Here is a 20,466-nt window from a genome sequence, read left to right on the forward strand (position 1 = left end):
CTCTTATCCTCTTTTCGTCCCCTTATGCCATTGTTTGTACATCTCAATTGTCGGTAGAAACCACATTTGTTTAATCTAGTCAGCCATATCAGCTATGTTTTTTTTAAAGGCAGTAAATGAGGCTGAATGAACTGTTTCGCTGCCAGACAAGGCTCCGCTGATAGCCAGGTGTAGCAGTGGTCAGGTATTGGGACTTCTGTTGGGACCCTGTTATTGGGACATATTTATGTAGGCCCTAACAGTTTGTGGGCACCGTTTGTCACCGTTACAGTGCAATTAATGTATTGTTTAGTGTTGTTTTGTGTAGTGGCTTTTCTGGCATGCAACCCACATTGTTTTGCCCCACCAAGATGTACAGTGGGGAGAACAAGTATTTGATACACTGCCGATTTTGCAGGTTTTCCTACTTACAAAGCATGTAGAGGTCTGTAATTTTTTATCATAGGTACACTTCAACTGTGAGAGACGGAATCTAAAACAAAAATCCAGAAAATCACATTGTATGATTTTTAAATAATTAATTTGCATTTTATTGCATGACATAAGTATTTGATCACCTACCAACCAGTAAGAATTCCGGCTCTCACAGACCTGTTAGTTTTTCTTTAAGAAGCCCTCCTGTTCTCCACTCATTACCTGTATTAACTGCACCTGTTTGAACTCGTTACCTGTATAAAAGACACCTGTCCACACACTCAATCAAACAGATTCCAACCTCTCCACAATGGCCAAGACCAGAGAGCTGTGTAAGGACATCAGGGATAAAATTGTAGACCTGCACAAGGCTGGGATGGGCTACAGGACAATAGGCAAGCAGCTTGGTGAGAAGGAAACAACTGTTGGCGCAATTATTAGAAAATGGAAGAAGTTCAAGATGACGGTCAATCACCCTCGGTCTGGGGCTCCATGCAAGATTTCACCTCGTGGGGCATCAATGATCATGAGGAAGGTGAGGGATCAGCCCAGAACTACACGGCAGGACCTGGTCAATGACCCGAAGAGAGCTGGGACCACAGTCTCAAAGAAAACCATTAGTAACACACTACGCCGTCATGGATTAAAATCCTGCAGCGCACGCAAGGTCCCCCTGCTTAAGCCAGTGCATGTACAGGCCTGTCTGAAGTTTGCCAATGACCATCTGGATGATCCAGAGGAGGAATGGGAGAAGGTCATGTGGTCTGATGAGACAAAAATAGAGCTTTTTGGTCTAACTCCACTCGCCGTGTTTGGAGGAAGAAGAAGTATGAGTACAACCCCAAGAACACCATCCCAACCGTGAAGCATGGAGGTGGAAACATCATTCTTTGGGGATGCTTTTCTGCAAAGGGGACAGGACGACTGCACCGTATTGAGGGGAGGATGGATGGGGCCATGTATCGCGAGATCTTGGCCAACAACCTCCTTCCCTCAGTAAGAGCATTGAAGATGGGTCGTGGCTGGGTCTTCCAGCATGACAACGACACGAAACACACAGCCATGGCAACTAAGGAGTGGCTCCGTAAGAAGCATCTCAAGGTCCTGGAGTGGCCTAGCCAGTCTCCAGACCTGAACCCAATAGAAAATCTTTGGAGGGAGCTGAAAGTCCGTATTGCCCAGCGACAGCCCCGAAACCTGAAGGATCTGGAGAAGATCTGTAGGGAGGAGTGGGCCAAAATCCCTGCTGCAGTGTGTGCAAACCTAGTCAAGAACTACAGGAAACGTATGATCTCTGTAATTGCAAACAAAGGTTTCTGTACCAAATATTAAGTTCTGCTTTTCTGATGTATCAAATACTTATGTCATGCAATAAAATGCAAATTAATTACTTAAAAATCATACAATGTGATTTTCTGGATTTTTGTTTTAGATTCCGTCTCTCACAGTTGAAGTGTACCTATGATAAAAATTACAGACCTCTACATGCTTTGTAAGTAGGAAAACTTGCAAAATCGGCAGTGTATCAAATACTTGTTCTCCCCACTGTACATGTTAAAATCAACACTGCTCTCTAGCCACATTGAACAACGTGTTACCACTAAGAATGACTGCAGCAGCGTTGGTGACATTATGCACATTTCTGGGAAAAGTGGACGGAAAAACGCATTGGACTTGGTGTGAATGGTTGAGTGCGTCAAAATTGAAAGGTGTATTTTTTCCCCGAATTTGGACAAAAAGATTGCACACAGTAGTTGAGAAAAGGCCTTTAGCTTAAAAAATACACAAAATCTATTATGTTTATGATTTTATTTGTATCCAATCACTTTTCCATGTTGATTCAACTTCATCACATTGAATTTTTGTGATAAAATCACATGGAAATAACATGGATTCAACCAGTTTTTGCCCAGAGGGAGGTTATGGCTTACAGTTTCATAGCAACGGACAGATTTATTGATGGTTGACACATTTGATTGGCCTTCTAACCCCACTGGAGGCAAAATCCATTGATAAATAACAGACTATTGATTGAGGACTGTTCATTCAGCCGAATAGATGAAAGATTAGTGGACTGTTAGTGAGAAAGGGAGTTCAAAACCCTTATATTCTCTCATCAATGGCCAATCTGCAGGGGTCAATTGCAGTTTAAGCAACCCCATTTGCTAGGGAATGGATATGGTTATTTGCTAAACATCAATTGTGATTGAGTTCTTCCCCTAATCAATGTAACTGTTAGTCGGAGATGGGCTTTGAGAGTGTTGTTAAAATCCTGAGGGATTCGCATCTGAAAACAGTAATCCTGTCAACTGATTTCGTATGTATGCTCTTGCTGCAGCACCATGGCGTACTTTCCAGGCTCAGAGGAACACACACACACACACACACACACACACACACACACACGCACACGCACACGCACACGCACACGCACACGCACACACAGAACACACACACACAAACTGCAAGGCTGAGAGAAAGAAAGGGAGTGAAAATGGAACACTCACCACCATCCCCAGAGAAATATAGCCAGGAGTACATTTCAGCTAATCAAATTCTAAAGCAGTAATCTTGTGAATTTTTAAGGGGTGAAATCAACAGGTCTTTAAGCATGTCTACCTGCAGTTCAAGGTGGTCCTATTGTAAAAAAAAAAAAATCCCCTTCCTTCAATATACCCCGTCATTATGTCGTTTTGATGCGGCGCAGATTTATGACTATCCGTTGACAACAGACATTCTTAGATGGCCTTAGAGCGTGCTGTAATAACACAACTGAAGGACAACCAATGAATCCTAATGAAGGCTTATTGTGTATAGTGAGAGGATACACACCACGGGTCCCCCCGTATCCCCTACCGTCTTTCTAACACAAACATGTACATGCGCACACACTTAAACACACACACACACTTAAACACGCACACACACACACACACACACACTTAAACACACACACACACACTTAAACACGCACACACACACACACACACACTTAAACACACACACACTTAAACACTTAAACACACACACACACATACACTTAAACACACACACACACTTAAACACGCACACACACACACACACACACTTAAACACACACACACTTAAACACTTAAACACACACACACACATACACTTAAACACACACACACACAAAAAGCCACATATAAACACACACACTTTTTTCCGTAAGAGGCTTTTAGCAGTCTTCTTTTCTTTCAGTGATGCAGAGCTCAGGTCGAACAATCTTCACATCTCTTGCCAGTCAGTCTTCCGTGTGCATGCCCGTCCGCATTAGACTCCTCCTCACTAAGACGTCCAGCAGTCTATACATAACAGTGCCACCAACCTCTGGGGACAACAGGCTGGCCATGTGAGCAGTGCACTTCCCACTTAGTTAGGCTGCCATCAGACTGCAAAGTGTCTTGTGGAATGTGAGTCTGTGACTCTGTGTGTAAGGAAGAGAGGATTTGGGAGGAGGATGTAGGGCGGGAGGGTGAGGGAGGGGACATGTTCACAACGTGAATCTGAAGGTCCCTTTTTTTCTAGATTTTTTGGGGCTCCTCTGCATTTCTTCAATTGCAATTCTTTCACGCGTTGAGGGGGAATTCTCCCTGACAAGCAGTTGAACAGGATTAGACTGTGTGGAATAGGATTCTAAAGCACCATGTATGAATGAAGAGCAGGAAGAGGGGAGATGGGGAAGAGAGGTGGTGCGAGGGAGGGTGTAAAAAAGGGGAAAGCTTCTGGAGGCTTCAAAAAGAATATGCAGAACCAAAGCTTAACAGGAGCCGCCACCGAGGAACATGCACCACCTCTCGAATGGCACACACCCGCAGTCTAAAATGGCAGCACAAAGACCGCACACACAATAGGAAACAATCTAATGCATTTGCCAACCACCAGCAGTGCTGTCAGAATGAGAAAGTGATTTGAAAGTGATTAGCCTCGTATTGCATGTATGGAATAACAGATTAGGTTTAAGGACATGTGCAGGTGTTTGGTAATCCAGCTACAGCACATGGACAGAAGGAGGAAAAAGAGACAGCCAAAATATCTATTTATTTATTCTGGTCCATGCTGTATAACTGTAGTACTGGGTAAAGGCCTTTTCTGTACAAAACAAATCTGGATACCCAAGGCCAAATATTACACTATTCTGTTCACTGAGAACACAGTAGTCATATTTTAGGTCAGGTTCCACCACTGCTGTTTTATCAAAATGTCTGTTGAGCAAACTCACAATCTTATTGCAGCTGGTGGCCTTACAATTGTATCTTGTTGAATCAAGATCTTAATTTTTTTTTTTACAGTGAATATGAGGGGAGTTAAGTTAAATAGGCCCCCTGTTTTCTCCAGGGTATATAGAGGCTTGGTGGTAATACATGGCTGGCTGGGTGAGTGAACAATAGCCTGCCCTCCACTCACTGAAGCCGGGATGAGACTGGTGCATTCCCTCCTTATGCCTTAGATTGGTTCTTATGGGCTGGGCAAGGAAGGAGGTACTTTGAGGTACGTTGACGTACGAGGTGCGGTGTTATACAGCGAAATAAGAGGGAAATGTAGCTGTAAGACATGCATGATGGATGCAGAGAAAGTGTTTACGACATTCAATGCCGATAAATTATACAGATCATCATGGGCCAAATGGGATCACCCGGGATTTCTTTAAGTGTGGATGTGCATAACGTGTACCGGTATGTGTGGAACCATACTGTACATGTAACATACATGACTCCACATACAGTACATACTGGTGTAGGGTGAATAGGAGAGTCCATCTACCCCACCCCCAAAGGCATATCCAGGAGCTACTAATGGGTTAACAAGGTTTCCCAATCTCCCTCTGACAGACGGTGTCTGACCTCAGGACCGATCACGTCACCCACAAAGACAACTGGGTTGACTGAGGGATATTTTTTACTTATTACATTACTATTGCATTAGTCACCTACACTGGAAGTGCATAAACCAGGGCTTATATACAATGCTTGGGCTCGAAAAGGCCATAGAGGACAGTGTATGTTTGTTTCATCATGCTGAGAGTTCTCTTTTACACTAAAAGGGGTCCATTTTCGGGTTTGATAATTGCTCCTGGAAGTCTGAATAAATTATAATTATAATTATTATCAGAGTTTGTTCTGTATCTGGGAGAATAAACTCGCTATCAGAGAGCTCTCTGTGTCACACTCAGAGTAAAAGCCAATTAGCAAGACTAGCTTTGGAGAGAAAATAAAAAAGCTCCAAAACCACTGGCACGGAACAGTTCCACAAGAGCTTTGTCTTTTTATATGCTGTGTGTGTGTGTGTATGTTTTTATGTGTGTTTGGTTGTTTTGGTGTTCGCGTACATTCTTGCGTGCCTGAGTGTGTGTGTGTGTGTGTGTGTGTGTGTGTGTGTGTGTGTGTGTGTGTGTGTGTGTGTGTGTGCGTGCGTGCGTGCGTGCGTGCGTGCGTGCGTGCGTGCGTGCGTGCGTGCGTGCGTGCGTGCGTGCGTGTGCTTGACAGCTGACCTCTACCCGCTGGAGGCATAAATAAAGGTGCTCTAGATGGGAGTAATTGACCCTGTGCTGTCCCACGCATGAATGTGCAAATGGCCCACTGTGTTTAGAACAAGCAGACACATTTAACCTATGACATTTCGCGACAGCTTAGTGTGCCAGTTACACAACCCATCTCGCCTACATGTCCGTGTGTCTGTCAGTGCTTTCGGATGTCAGCTGAATAGATCAGTTTTTCTGTCAGGATTCAATCTACCTCGCCTCAATCGTACTGATGATTCTTTGGGAAAGGGCGAGAGATAAAAACAGAGTAATGTCTGTCAGACTATGAGAGGACATCAATGCTTCACCTAGACAGCTTGTCTGCAGGGGCCCAGTCCCCTGACAGAAGCACAAGACAGAGTTCACCTGATTTCAATACAAAGTTACACCTCTCTCTTTGGGAAAGAAAGGAAACAGGAAATAGCAGGCAGCCATCCCCTAATGTCAGCAAAAAATATACAGTTGTAGTCGGAAGTTTACATACGCTTAGGTTGGAGTCATTAAAACAAATTTTTCAACCACTCCACAAATTTCTTGTTAACAAACTATAGTTTTGGCAAGTCGGTTAGGACATCTACTTTGTGCATGACACAAGTCATTTTTCAAACAATTGTTTACAGACAGATTATTTAACTTATAATTCACTGTATCACAATTCCAGTGGGTCAGAAGTTTACATACACTAAATTGACTGTGCCTTTAAACAGCTTGGAAAATTCCAGGAAATTATGTCATGGCTTTAGAAGCTTCTGATAGGCTAATAAACATAATTTGAGTCAATTGGAGGTGTACCTGTGGATGTATTTCAAGGCCTACCTTCAAACTCAGTGCCTCTTTGCTTGACATCATGGGAAAATCAAAAGAAATCAGCAAAGAAATAGTTGTAGCCCTCCACAAGTCTGGTTCATCCTTGGGAGCAATTTCCAAATGCCTGAAGGTACCACATTCATCTGTACAAACAACAGTAGGCAAGTATAAACACCATGGGACCACGCAGCCGTCATACTGCTCATACCGTGTTCTGTCTCCTAGAGATGAATGTACTTTGGTGCGAAAAGTGCAAATCAATCCCAGAACAACAGCAAAGGACCTTGTGAAGATGCTGGAGGAAACAGGTACAAAAGTATCTATATCCACAGTAAAACGAGTCCTATATCGACATAACCTGAAAGGCCGCTCACCAAGGAAGAAGCCACTGCTCCAAAACCGCCATAAAAAAGCCAGACTACAGTTTGCAACTGCACATGAGGACAAAGATTGTACTTTTTGGAGACATGTCCTCTGGTCTGATGAAACAAAAATAGAACTGTTTAGCCATAATGACCATTGTTATGTTTGGAGGAAAAAGGGGGAGGCTTGCAAGCCGAAGAACACCATCCCAACCGAGAAGCACGGGGGTGGCAGCATCATGTTGTTGTGGTGCTTTGCTGCAGGAGGGACTGGTGCACATCACAAAATAGATGGCATCATGAGGAGGAAAATTATGTGGATATATTGAAGCAACATCTCAAGACATCAGTCAGGAAGTTAAAGCTTGTTCGTAATTGGGTTTTCCAAATGGACTATGACCCCAAGCATACTTCCAAAGTTGTGGCAAAATGGCTTAAGGACAACAAAGTCAAGGTATTGGAGTGGCCATCACAAAGCCCTGACCTCAATCATATAGAAAATTTGTGAGCAGAACTGAAAAAGCATGTGCGAGCAAGGAGGCCTACAAACCTGACTCAGTTGCACCAGCTCTGTCAGGAGGAATGGGCCAAAATTCACCCAACTTATTGTGGGAAGCTTGTGGAAGGCTCCCCGAAACGTTTGACCCAAGTTAAACAATTTAAAGGCAATGCTACCAAATACTAATTGAGTGTATGTACACTTCTGACCCACTGGGAATGTGATGAAAGAAATAAAAGCTGAAAGAAATCATTTTCTCTACTATTTTTCTGACATTTCACATTCTTAAAATAAAGTGGTGATCCTAATTGACCTAAGACAGGGAATTTTTACTGGGATTAAATGTCAGGAATTGTGAAAAACTGAGTTTAAATGTATTTGGCTAAGGTGTATGTAAGCTTCCAATTTCAACTGTATATATATATATTTCACTATTCATTCCATGGACCAAGAGTTGCTAATGGACACTAAGGATTGTAGGCCTAGGAAGAGGCCTTCCTCAAACGTGGGAGAATGCTCGCAAAACACAGAACGATGAAATACTAAAAGATGATCTCTCAGAGGTTGAGAACAACAACTCATTTGTTTGAACAATCTGTAATAATTGAAGCGTTTTGTGTAATTGTTGTTTCTCATTTCTATAGTGCTGTGTGAAAGAACAGGGAAATGAAAACATCTTCAGAGAAAATCAGCCTCACCATGGCAACAGTATTGATCAACACTCGTGGGCCCTCTGAAAAATCTATCCCGTGTCAATTTCCCAGCATTAACAGTTCAGCGGCCACTCACACCTTGAAAAGACAGCAGTGATATTTATTGTCTGGCAATGAAAGCAACAATCTGTATTTAACTTCCCTGCTGTTCCATTTATCACAGGGGGAGATGAACACAATTGCTGTGTTACAGTATATGGTGACGTCCACTGAAATCCTCACTGAAGGACCACAACACTGATGCACTGCTCTGAGAAGATGACTGACCCCCCTGACTCTGTCCATAGAGTTATATTGCAGACAGAGAGAACATTCCAGAATGTATTGGATTGTGCACTGACTGGAGTTGAAGAGAATATGACAAAGATCACAACTGACTGATATTTCACAATGTTTTAACCTTCATCAAAATAAAAAATGTTACATTTATATGAAGAGGATCTCACCTTATGTTGGGATGTATTGTCTACTTAATTTAGGTAGCACCTCAACTCCAGTTGTTCAACCACAGACATCTTCATCCGCTTTATTATTGACAATGTAAAGAAAATGAAATCCGGCACGGCTTGTCTGATAAAGTATGGAGCCGTTAATCCCAATTTTAACAGAAGAAATTCCACTTTACCTTTTCTATCAGGAAGGAACAGGTGTTTCATTCAGTGTTTAACTAAATTAATTCTCCACTTGATGGATTGGATTTGAAAACATTTTGTGAAACTTGTAATTGCTATCACAAATGAATCAGTTGCAGTGATGAGTGTAAATGAGCAGGGAGCTATCATCCCCGGATTCTATTGATTACCACTGGGATTCATCTTAATCAATGTGCACTATCAATATGATCATCAAGACCAGAACATGTCTAAGTGGGAGAGAAAGAGAAAAACTTAGAGGAGACCGTACTGTCTCAATATTGAAATTGGTTGGAAATCGAGACATTTAAACAAATATTTCCTCCTGAGGATTTGTGTAGGGTTTGACTGTGGGGATCAACAGAGCCGGTGACAGCTATATGACGGCAGCCAGCGCGGTGCAGTGGGGATAATTAGCATAAATGCAGAGTGATTGCCTGAGCAAACGGAGGAAGGAGCTTTGTGACGGCGCCTGTGTCAACCCACTGATTCCCCGAGCCTGATTACTACGCTGATGCCACAGCACACACCCCACCTACACTGCTGCAGCCTGACACACAGACAGACACTGGAGCACCTGAGATAACGGAATTAGGGACTTATGGAAGTATCCTTTCTTTCCCCAAGGAATCTTTTATGGTCGCCAAATCCCATGAAAACTCCAAAACTTTTCTACTATGTGGATGAGTTTTAATGCTATACTCAAGGAACATATTTTAGACATAATCACTTGCATTTGGGAAAGACATGACAATTATAGTCCTTGGGGTGCCTTCACTCTAAGGAGAATCCTGATTACAACCCTGCATTGATAATGGAAGAGGTAATTTAACCCCAAAGCCAAGATATTGGAACCATCAACAAGCATGTCCACCTGACAGCCACAAAGCTCCTGAGACCAGCATGACTGGAGTGGTCTGGTGAAGATTGGACTTGGTGTTAAGAGAAGGGGGGTAATAATGTGTGTGTGTGTGTGTGTGTGTGTGTGTGTGTGTGTGTGTGTGTGTGTGTGTGTGTGTGTGTGTGTGTGTGTGTGTGTGTGTGTGTGTGTGTGTGTGTGTGTGTGTGTGTGTGTGTGTGTGTGTGTGTGTGTGTGTGTGTGTGTGTATGTGTGTGTGTGTGTGTGTGTGTGTGTGTTAATGTGGTTGGGGCTTTCATAAAGCAGCATGGTAAGTACTTTGATGGCTTCAGTCTCTATTAAACAGCTACTTAGTCCTGGCCTGTGCTTGGTTTAATTGATTTTGGAAAATACACAATAATAACATTGATAGTAAGTCACAATGTTTAACCACAAGTCAATAACACAAACACTAAAACTCATGTTTTCTACTTGGCCTTCCGAACAGCACATCTTATATCTTCAAATGAGAGAACTTGCTTGGATGTTGGCTTGTACTATGGCAAGTGTATGCACACTATTTTAAATAATTGCATATTTTTCTCTAAACATGCGTTTTTAATAATTAATTTGCTGTTTTGCAGCTCTGCAGGGTGCCTCATTCCACTGCAGTACTAACAGTGAGCCTACTGCCAGTGTGTTCTACTGCTGACTCTTTCTCAACAAGAGGTACGCAGGCCTATGAGGAACACACATTCTACTGTGGTCACTGTGTCTCATTATCAAGAGTGTGCAAAGCTGTCATCAAGGCAAAGGGTGGCTACTTTGAAGAATCTCAAATATACAATTTATTTTGATTCATTTAACACTTTTTTTGGTTACTAAATGATTCCATATGTGTTATTTCATAGTTTTGATGTCTTCACTATTATTCTACAATGTAGAAAATAGTAAAAATACAGAAAAACCCTTGAATGAATAGGTGTGTACAGACTTTTGACTGGTACTGTACGTGACCAGTAGGCCTAGTGAATGTACAGTTAATCCTCCGTCATTTGGTTACATTAATTTCTGTTAATGCATGTTTTAATTATGGTAATTTAGCCTATTTTCTCATTATTGGAGTGGAAACGTTGTTCGCAGGGTTCACAACCTGCTACACTCGTGAGAAACAAGTTTTGGTTTATTTCATAACCATCATTTACAAGTTGTGACAATTGTTTTCATTGTCTTTTGTTTGGAGTGCTCCATGTGAGCAATGATAATGGGTCTGATTTCTCTAGAGGAACATACAGAGGGAGAGCACGCATAGAAGTAGGTCGTACCTGGTCTGCCGCATGCATATATATGGAGGAAAGTGCTCATTTGGGATGTCTGAATTCTGATTGTCTTAAAATCACCACATCCACCACTAATAATCTGAGCTTCTCAGTCATTTTTTCTTCACCTCACACAGTAAGTCAACAAAGTCTTTAAAAAAAAAATATATATATACATATTTTGCCAATAGTAATAGTTCTTCACAGTATTTGAAAAATCTTTCCAACACTCTCCCGGCCACCAAAATCACCATGAAAAAAAATCATGATGTAATGATCCCACAGTGACTTCGGACTTTTTCCACATTTTATTACGTTACAGCCTTATTCTAAAATGGATTATATAAGTAAAAAAACATCAGCAATTTAAACACAATACCCCATAATGACAAAGGTTTTTAGACATTTGTGCTAATTTATTAAAAATTAAAAACAGAAATACCTTATTTATATAAGTAGACCCTTTGCAATGAGACTCAAAATTGAGCTCAGGTGCATCCTGTTTCCATTGATCATCCTTGAGATGTTTCTACAAATTGATTGGAGTCCACCTGTGGTAAATTCAATTGATTGGACATGATTTGGAAAGGCACACACCTGTCTATATAAGATCCCACAGTAGACAGTGCATGTCAGAGCAAAAACCAAGCCATGAGGTCGAAGGAATTGTCCGTAGAGCTCAGAGACAGGATTGTGTTGAGGCACAGATCTGGGGAAGGGTACCAAAACATTTCTGCAGCATTGAAGGTCACCAAGAACACAGTCGCCTCCATAATTCTTAAATGGAAGAAGTTTGGAACCACCAAGACTCTTCCTAGAGCTGGCCGCCTGGCCAAACTGAGCAATCAGGGGAGAAGGGCCTTGGTCAGGGAGGTGAGTTCCTCCGTGGAGATGGGATATCCATCCAGAAGGTTCTCTCATCTTGCAGCACTCCACCAATCAGGCTTTTATGGTAGAGTGACCGGACAGAAACCACTCCTCAGTAAAAGGCACATGACAGCCCGCTTGGAGTTTGCCAAAAGGCAGCTAAAGACTCTCAGACAATGAGAAACAAGATTATCTGGTCTGATGAAACCAAGATTGAACTCTTTGGCCTGAATGCCAAGTGTAACATCTGGAGGAAAACTGGCACCATCTTTACGGTGAAGCATGGTGGTGGCAGCATCATGCCGTGGGGATGTTTTTCAGCGGCAGGTACTGGGAGACTAGTCAGGATCAAGGCAAAGATGAACAGAGCAAAGTACAGTGAGATACTCGCTCAGGACCTCAGACTGGGGTGAAGGTTCACCTTCCAACAGGACAACAACCCTAAGCGCACAGCCAAGACAAAACAGGAGTGGCTTCGGGACAAGTCTCTGAATGTCCTTGAGCGGCCCAGCCAGAGCCCGAACTTGAACCCGATCGAACATCTCTGGAGAGACCTGAACATAGCTGTGCAGCAATGCTCCCCATCTAACCTAACAAAGCTTGAGAGGATCTGCAGCAAACAACGGGAGAAACTTCCCAAATATACAGCTGTGCCAAGCTTATAGCGTCATACCCAAGAAGACTTGAGGCTGTAATCACTGCCAAAGGTGCTTCAATAAAGTACTGAGTAATGTCTGAATACTTATGTAAATGTTATAGTTATTTTTATAAATCTAAAAAACAGTTTTTGCTTTGTCATTATGGGGTATTGTGTGTAGATTGATGAGGGGGGGGAAAAGCAATTTAATCAATTTTAGAATAATGCCGTAATGTAACAAAATGTGGAAAAAGTAAAGGGGTCTGAATACTTTCCGAATGCACTATATATCCAGTGGAAACGTAATAAAAACAGCTAGGCAGACAGAGTAGAGAGATTCATGTTATTTGAAAGATCCAGAATTTTCATCCGGATATTTTCTTCAGTTTTTATTTTTATCAGCTTTAGGGCTATGTATTTTAGTTAAGTTAGTTGACAATGGAAGTTATAGGCCTACTGCTGCATTGGCCTACAGGCTATTTCAGAGTTCCATGTACTCATTTCTTCAGCCGCCAATGGATCACAGTGTAGATTATCAATGTGTCCATATGGCAGAGGGTGGTGCTCTCCCTTAGTTGAATTGTAACTTATAGATGTGTATAATTTTTATGATTAACCACGTGACAATGATTTCAAGAAACAAAAACGTTCTTATTGAAATGAAACTGTTCCACAAAAATATACATATAAAAATAATCATAACTGAGTTGCCTAAAGACCCCTTTCTGTGTTTGCAAACATTGCCGCATGAGGGCAATGTGCGCAAGTAGGTGGCAGAACAAGGGGGAGTTCTTATAGAATGCCAGCAAAAAAAAGCCTCTATTTACATATTGTTTATGAGTGCATTTCACACTACTATTGGATTATAATTGGATTTTAAGGCTCCTATGAATGTTCTGCTTAATGTAATGTTTGTGTCATCGCAAATCAACTGCATTTTACTAAGAAAAAAACACTTTAACTTCAACCAGTAAAATGGCTCTTTGGCTAGCTTTTGCTACAACCTAAACTCAGCAAAAAAAGAAATGTCCTCTCACTGTCAACTGTGTTTATTTTCAGCAAACTTAACATGTGTAAATATTTGTATGAACATAACAAGATTCAACAACTGAGACATAAACTGAACAAGTTCCACAGACATGTGACTAACATAAATTGAAGAATGTGTCCCTGAACAAAGGGGGGGGGGGGGTCAAAATCAAAAGTAACAGTCAGTATCTGGTTTGGCCACCAGATGCATTAAGTACTGCAGTGCATCTCCTCATGGACTGCACCAGATTTGCCAGTTCTTGCTGTGAGATGTTACCCCACTCTTCCACCAAGGCACTTGCAAGTTCGTGGACATTTCTCGGGGAATGGCCCTAGCCCTCACCCTCCAATCCAACAGGTCCCAGATGTGCTCAATGGGATTGAGATCCGGGCTCTTCGCTGGCCATGGCAGAACACTGACATTCCTGTCTTGCAGGAAATCACGCACAGAACAAACAGTATGGCTGGTGGCATTGTCATGCTGGAGGGTCATGTCAGGATGAGCCTGCAGGAAGGGTACCACATGAGGGAGGAGGATGTCTTCCCTGTAACGCACAGCGTTGAGATAGCCTGCAATGACAACAAGCTCAGTCCGATGATGCTGTGACACACCACCCCAGACCATGACAGACCCTCCACCTCCAAATTGATCCCGTTCCAGAGTACAGGCCTCGGTGTAACGCTCATTCCTTCCACGATAAACGCGAATCGGACCATCACCCCTGGTGAAACAAAACCGCAACTCGTTAGTGAAGAGCACTTTTTGCCAGTCCTGTCTGGTCCAGTGACGGTGGGTTTGTGCCCATAGGCGACGTTGTTGCCGGTGATGTCTGGTGAGGACCTGCCTTACAACTGGCCTACAAGCACTCAGTCCAGCCTCTCTCCGCCTATTGCGGACAGTCTGAGCACTGATGAAGGGATTGTGCGTTCCTGGTGTAACTCGGGCAGTTGTTGTTGCCATCCTGTACCTGTCCCGCAGGTGTGATGGTCGGATGTACCGATCTTGTGCAGGTGTTGTTACACGTGGCCTGCCACTGCGAGGACAATCAGCTGTCCGTCCTGTCTCCCTGTAGCGCTGTCTTAGGCGTCTCACATTACAGACATTGCTATTTATTGCCCTGGCCACATCTGCAGTCCTCATGCCTCCTTGCACCATGCCTAAGGCACGTTCACGCAGATAAGCAGGGACCCTGGGCATCCTTCTTTTGGTGTTTTTTAGAGTCAGTAGAAAGGCTTCTTTAGTGTCCTAAGTTTTCATAACTGTGACCTTAATTGCCTACCGTCTGTAAGCTGTTAGTTTCTGAACGACCGTTCCACAAGTGCATGTTCATTCATTGTTTATGGTTCATTGAACAAGCATGGGAAACAGTGTTTAAACCCTTTACAATGAAGATCTGTGACGTCAGTTGGATTTTTATGAATTATCTTTGAAAGACAGGTTCCTGAAAAAGGGACATTTCTTTTTTGCTGAGTTTATATCAATGAGTGTTAGCATTCTAGCTAACAACTGCTGCATCCAAAATAGTTATTTTGCAAAGATAACATGTGCGAATTGGCGCACGCAGACGAACGCCTGTGCCCGGTCTAGTCAGCATGTTAGTCAGACATGCAACACTCACCGGCTACATTGTGTATGCGAGCATTGCAAAATAAATGTACACATACCTGTTATTCAATCATTTCACCCACACCGCTCGTGTACTGTATGTGACCGAGCGTCTGCGTAGCCAAGCATTAAAATAGAACATGGTTCTATTTGAGACGCTCCATGCACTGCAAATTCCCTTATTCGATATCAGGAAGATACAAATCCATGTGGATGCTTGAAAGACAAACTAGGTGAGATGAATTAAAGATTGCTAACTTAAAACAAATTATCTTTCCCTTTATATCTGTGGATTAATCGTCGGAGTGGAGAAACACATGATTTTGTATGACTCCGGCTCAAAATTCGACAAAGAACTAGCTAAAAAGAGAGCATATACAGTACCAGTCAAAAGCTCGAACACACCTACTCATTCCAATGTGTTTCTGAATTTTTACTATTTTCTACATTGTAGAATGATTGTGAAGATATCAAAACTATGAAACAACACATATGGAATCATGTAGTTACCCAAAACAGTGTCAAACAAATCAAAATGTTTTATATTTGAGATTCTTCAAAGTAGCCATCCTTTGCCTTGATGACAGCTTTGCACACTCTTGGCATTCTCTCAACCAGCTTCATGAGGTATTTACCCGGAATGCATTTCAATTAACAGGTGTCCCTTGTTAAAAGTTAATTTGTGGAATTTCTTTCCTTAATGCATTGGAGCCAATCAGTTGTGTTGTGACAAGGTAGGGGTGATATATAGAAGATAGCCCTATTTGGTAAAATACCAAGTCCATATTATGGCAAGAACAGCTCAAATAAGCAAAGAGAAATGACAGTCCATCATTACTTTAAGACGTGAAGGTCAGTCAATCTGGAACATTTCAAGATCTTTGAAAGTTTCTTCAAGTGTAGTCGCAAAGATCATCAAGCCCTATGATGAAACTGGCTCTCATGAGGACCGCCAGAGTAATGGAAGACCCAGAGTTACCTCTGCTGAAGAGGATAAGATCATTAGAGTTATCAGCCTCAGAAATTGCAGTCCAAATAAATGCTTCACACAGTTCAAGTAAAAGACACATCTCAACATCAACTGTTCAGAGGAGACTGCGTGATTCAGGCCTTCATGGTCGAATTGCTGCAAAGAAACCACTACTAAAGAACACCAATAATAAGAAGAGACTTGCTTGGACCAAGAAACACAAGCAATGGACATTAGACTGGTGGAAATCTGTCCTATGGTCTGATGAGTCCAAATTTGAGATTTTTGGTTCCAACCGCCGTGTCTTTGTGAGACGCAGAGTAGGTGAACGGATGATCTCTGCATGTGTGGTTCCCACCATGAAGCATGGAGGAGGAGATGCGATGGTGTGGGGGTGCTTTGCTGGTGACACTGTCTGTGATTTATTTAGAATTCAAGGCACACTTAACCAGCATGGCTGCCACAGCATTCTGCAGTGATACGCCATCACATCTGGTTTGCACTTAGTGGGACTGTCATTTGTTTTTCAACAGGACAATGACCCAAAACACCTCCAGGCTGTGTAAGGGCTATTTGACCAAGAAGGAGAGTGGTGGAGTGCTACATCAGATGACCTGGCCTCCACAATCACCTGACCTCAACCCAATTGAGATGTTTGGGATGAGTTGAGCTGCAGAGTGAAGGAAAAGCGGCCAGCAAGTGCTCAGAATATGGGGGAACTCCTTCAAGACTGTTGGAATAGCATTCCAGGTGAAGCTGGTTGAGAGAATGCCAAGAGTGTGCAAAGCTGTCATCAAGGCAAAGGGTGGCTACTTTGAAGAATCTCAAATATTAAAATATATTTAGATTTGTTTAACACTTTTTTTGGTTACCACATGATTCCATATGTGTTATTTCATAGTTGTGATGTCTTCACTATTATTCTACAATGTAGAAATAGTAAAAATAAAGAAAATCCCTTGAATGAGTATGTGTGTCCACATTTTTGACTGGCACTGTATATAACATGCAACTAACTGGATTTATGTCAACTCTCTCAGACACCATAAAAAGCATTTAACTTATACATGTATTGGCCAACAAGTGTTTAAAGGCCTTTAATGTTTAATTATAACATTACATTATTACATTTTTTTATACAAATCTCCAAACCCATTTTTTCTTTGTTTTACAGCACTTTTAATTGTTCTATGAATATCTTTGGCATTTTGGCATTTTCTTTCTAGATTTAGAACATAAAACATTTATATAGCAAATATTACCCCTTAGGTCAGCAAATACTTCAATTGTTTATTAAGCATATTTTGCAATACAGTGATTTGTTTTTATTTTTGATTGACAAAAAGATTGATCTTCGGAGGGTTAGCCATCAGTGACAGAGCTGACAACAGACACTCAAAACAGACATATTTTTGCCTCAAAAATAAAAGTTTAATCCAAACATTTGTAAAATATGTAAAAGGATTAATTTTAAAATCCCCAATAAAAACAACCATTCTATCAGATCTTTCAGACTGGGTTGCCAGCCAGGCACCATTTAATCCACCTTGAAGAAAGGGAAAGGGAGATTGAAGGAGAGGGAGGGATAGAGCAGAATTTCGCAAACTCGTTCCTGTGGCCCCCTGCCCCCCAGGTGCACGTTTTGTTTTTTGCCCTAGCACTACCCAGCTGGGGGGGGGGGGCAGCAGGAGCTGTTCTTTCAGCACCACTAGGGAAGCGCAACAGCCCACTCAAACTGTCTCTCAACCTTTTCTCATAATGCAATGAGGCCAACAAATACTGTAGATAGGCTGTAAATTAAAACACATAAGACACATAATAAAATAGGACTAGCTTACACATGTTGTTTTAAATATAGGCATACAGTATGGGGGAATTTTCAGAGGTTAACTCACCTGAAAGAGGCGCAAAATGTTGGCGACCATAATCGATACAGAACTTGCCGAGGCGCCAATGACTCCAACCACTTTCTCCGGCTTGACGAACAACGGCGGTTCTCCATTGGTGCACCTCACATCCGAAGTGTCCTTCTGTATCAAAGCCTGAACGAAAGTTAATGATTGTTCCAGCGCATATGTATCTCTCGAACAAGTGTCTAGCACCCGGGCGCCTAGGGTGATGTTGGGTAAAAGTTGATCGTCGAGGTTGATTTGATCCAGAGCATACAGCATGGCCTCAAGCCGATGGATCCCGTTCTCCTTTTTGATATCTCCACAAGGCACGCCGTCGGTCCCTCTGGTGTGCACCGGGAAGAGACCACCCAGGGTCAAATGTCCCTCAATCTTGATAGAATGGGGTGCGTAAACTTCCTGCGACAGCGCGAAATCCAACAACGTTCTCATCAAACATAACACTCTCCATAGAAAGCGAGGGTTCTGTTTCAGTCCGAAACCGTAACGAGCCATGATGCTCCGACAGCTGAGTTAGTTTTAGGGAAAGGGAGGCTGTAAACCGCCTGTTACCACCCAAATGGCTGTAAAGTGTGTCAATAAGAGCCCATTCCTATTACCTAGGAGGAGATTCAACAAGCTGCATTAAAAAAATCGAGACGCATTCGGTTCCTACTCAGGCAAACTGCGCCCATCGCTTGATTACCAGTGCTCGCTTAGCTTGTTGAATAGAAGAAAAAAAACTGACAGGGATTCAAAGCGCTCAGTGAAATGAGGTAATTGACATCCATTTGTCTGAGAAAACATTAATAAAATAGTTTACGCATGGGTCCCCACTGCCACAAAAAATATGCATGACTGTAGGCTATCACTTAAAGCAACACCTAGATCAGTCAGTTCACAGTAAAAGAAAAAGGGATCCGATCAAAACTGAGAAGAATCCTAATATATCTTTCACAGAATTAAAATACCGAACAGATCAAACAGCCTTTAAAAATGCTCTTTGATTTTAGATCCAGCAGAACTGGGTGACATCCTTTTCGCAGAACCAAACTTCACATGAGCGCAATGACGGATCTGGCGTGTCCGCTACGATCTGCCTGCTGCGTGTCGGTCGACCCGGAGTCCATATAATCACAAAATATCTCCCCAAATGAAACGCCTACCGTTGGTGGGCATTCAGACTCTTCGAACTGGACGAAAATGCAAACAATCTCTACTTCTTTATTTCCTTCTCCTCCGCCCCAAAAAATCATATAGCCTACACGTAAGACAAATTAATGACTCACAGATGGACTCAACATGCACGATTAGTTTTCACCCGCTTTCCATGAGACGTCATTCAAGCTGCTTGAAACCCCCCGAGGTGAATCACTTCTCAACAAGGTTTCCAGCGATTACGATTACCTGTAGAAAGTCATATTTTCGAGGTTTGGGAAAGTGTGTCAACTCCTCTCTGTCAGTGCTTCGTCTTTACATTTCTCAGTCAAGGCTAACATTGTAAACCACAGTTTTTATTATATCCCTCTGATTGCGTGTAAGCTCCTTCGTTATTTTGCCTTCTTCACATTATCGTCATCGGTGCGCACTGAGCAAAGGAGCAGCCCTTTGTACATCACGCAGTCGTTCGGGGGTCCGTTGAAATCCAAAATCTCTCTCTTTTTCTCCCTCCCCTCTCGTCTCCCTCCCTTTCTCCACTCTCCATTCACTCTCCCTCTCATTACACACACGCACTCACACACTCCACCCACCTAATTATACATTTGCTTAAAAAATATCTCAAATGGACACGATAATATTCAGCTCATCTGGGAGATTTTGTAAATCATTTGACAGTGCTGATTATGTAGACGTTTCAGGAAGTCGACCCAACCGCGTGATTATCCTACAATGTCAACTATTCTAAGATATAGGCTTATTTTATAATAAGCGGCCTATTTGTACAATTTAAAACAAGAACTCAGATATTTTGATGTATCCGACATTTATTACTCAGAGCACACTACATGTTAGCCTACCAAACATGAAGGCCTACCCCCCTGCAAAGGAAATGTCAGAGAGACAGAGCATTGAACACAGACATTTTTGAAGGGTGCCAACTGGTCGCCCTGGCAACCCCTTCTCCACAAGACACTTTCTAATTCTTCTTTGCCATCCCCCCCATGCTGTGACACCGGTAGTGAGGCATAACTACACCCTGGGTTAGAATATCCTATAGCCTACCACCTAAAAGCTATCAGCACCGAAACCATTTAAACTCTAGCGGCTGCTTTCACGTACATAGATTAAGCCTATATCCTTGGACTAAATTCAGAGTGCGAATTACACCGTGACATGGGGGG

At 42.4% G+C, this 20,466-nt stretch overlaps 1 protein-coding gene across 2 annotated transcripts in view; it reads right to left on the bottom strand.

Moving 5' to 3' along the window:
- LOC139542893 (metabotropic glutamate receptor 7-like) overlaps positions 1-19,766 on the bottom strand; it is a 124,361-nt gene extending 104,595 nt beyond the window's left edge. For both annotated transcript variants that reach the window (XM_071348850.1, XM_071348849.1), the window contains exon 1: positions 18,131-19,766. In XM_071348850.1, the coding sequence (XP_071204951.1) occupies positions 18,131-18,640 (510 nt within the window). In that variant the 5' untranslated portion in view covers positions 18,641-19,766. The remainder of the gene's footprint in view (positions 1-18,130) is intronic.
- Between the last annotated feature and the right edge of the window lie 700 nt (positions 19,767-20,466).

This window comes from Salvelinus alpinus, chromosome 17 (genome assembly GCF_045679555.1).
Source record: "Salvelinus alpinus chromosome 17, SLU_Salpinus.1, whole genome shotgun sequence".
NCBI lineage: Eukaryota > Metazoa > Chordata > Actinopteri > Salmoniformes > Salmonidae > Salvelinus > Salvelinus alpinus.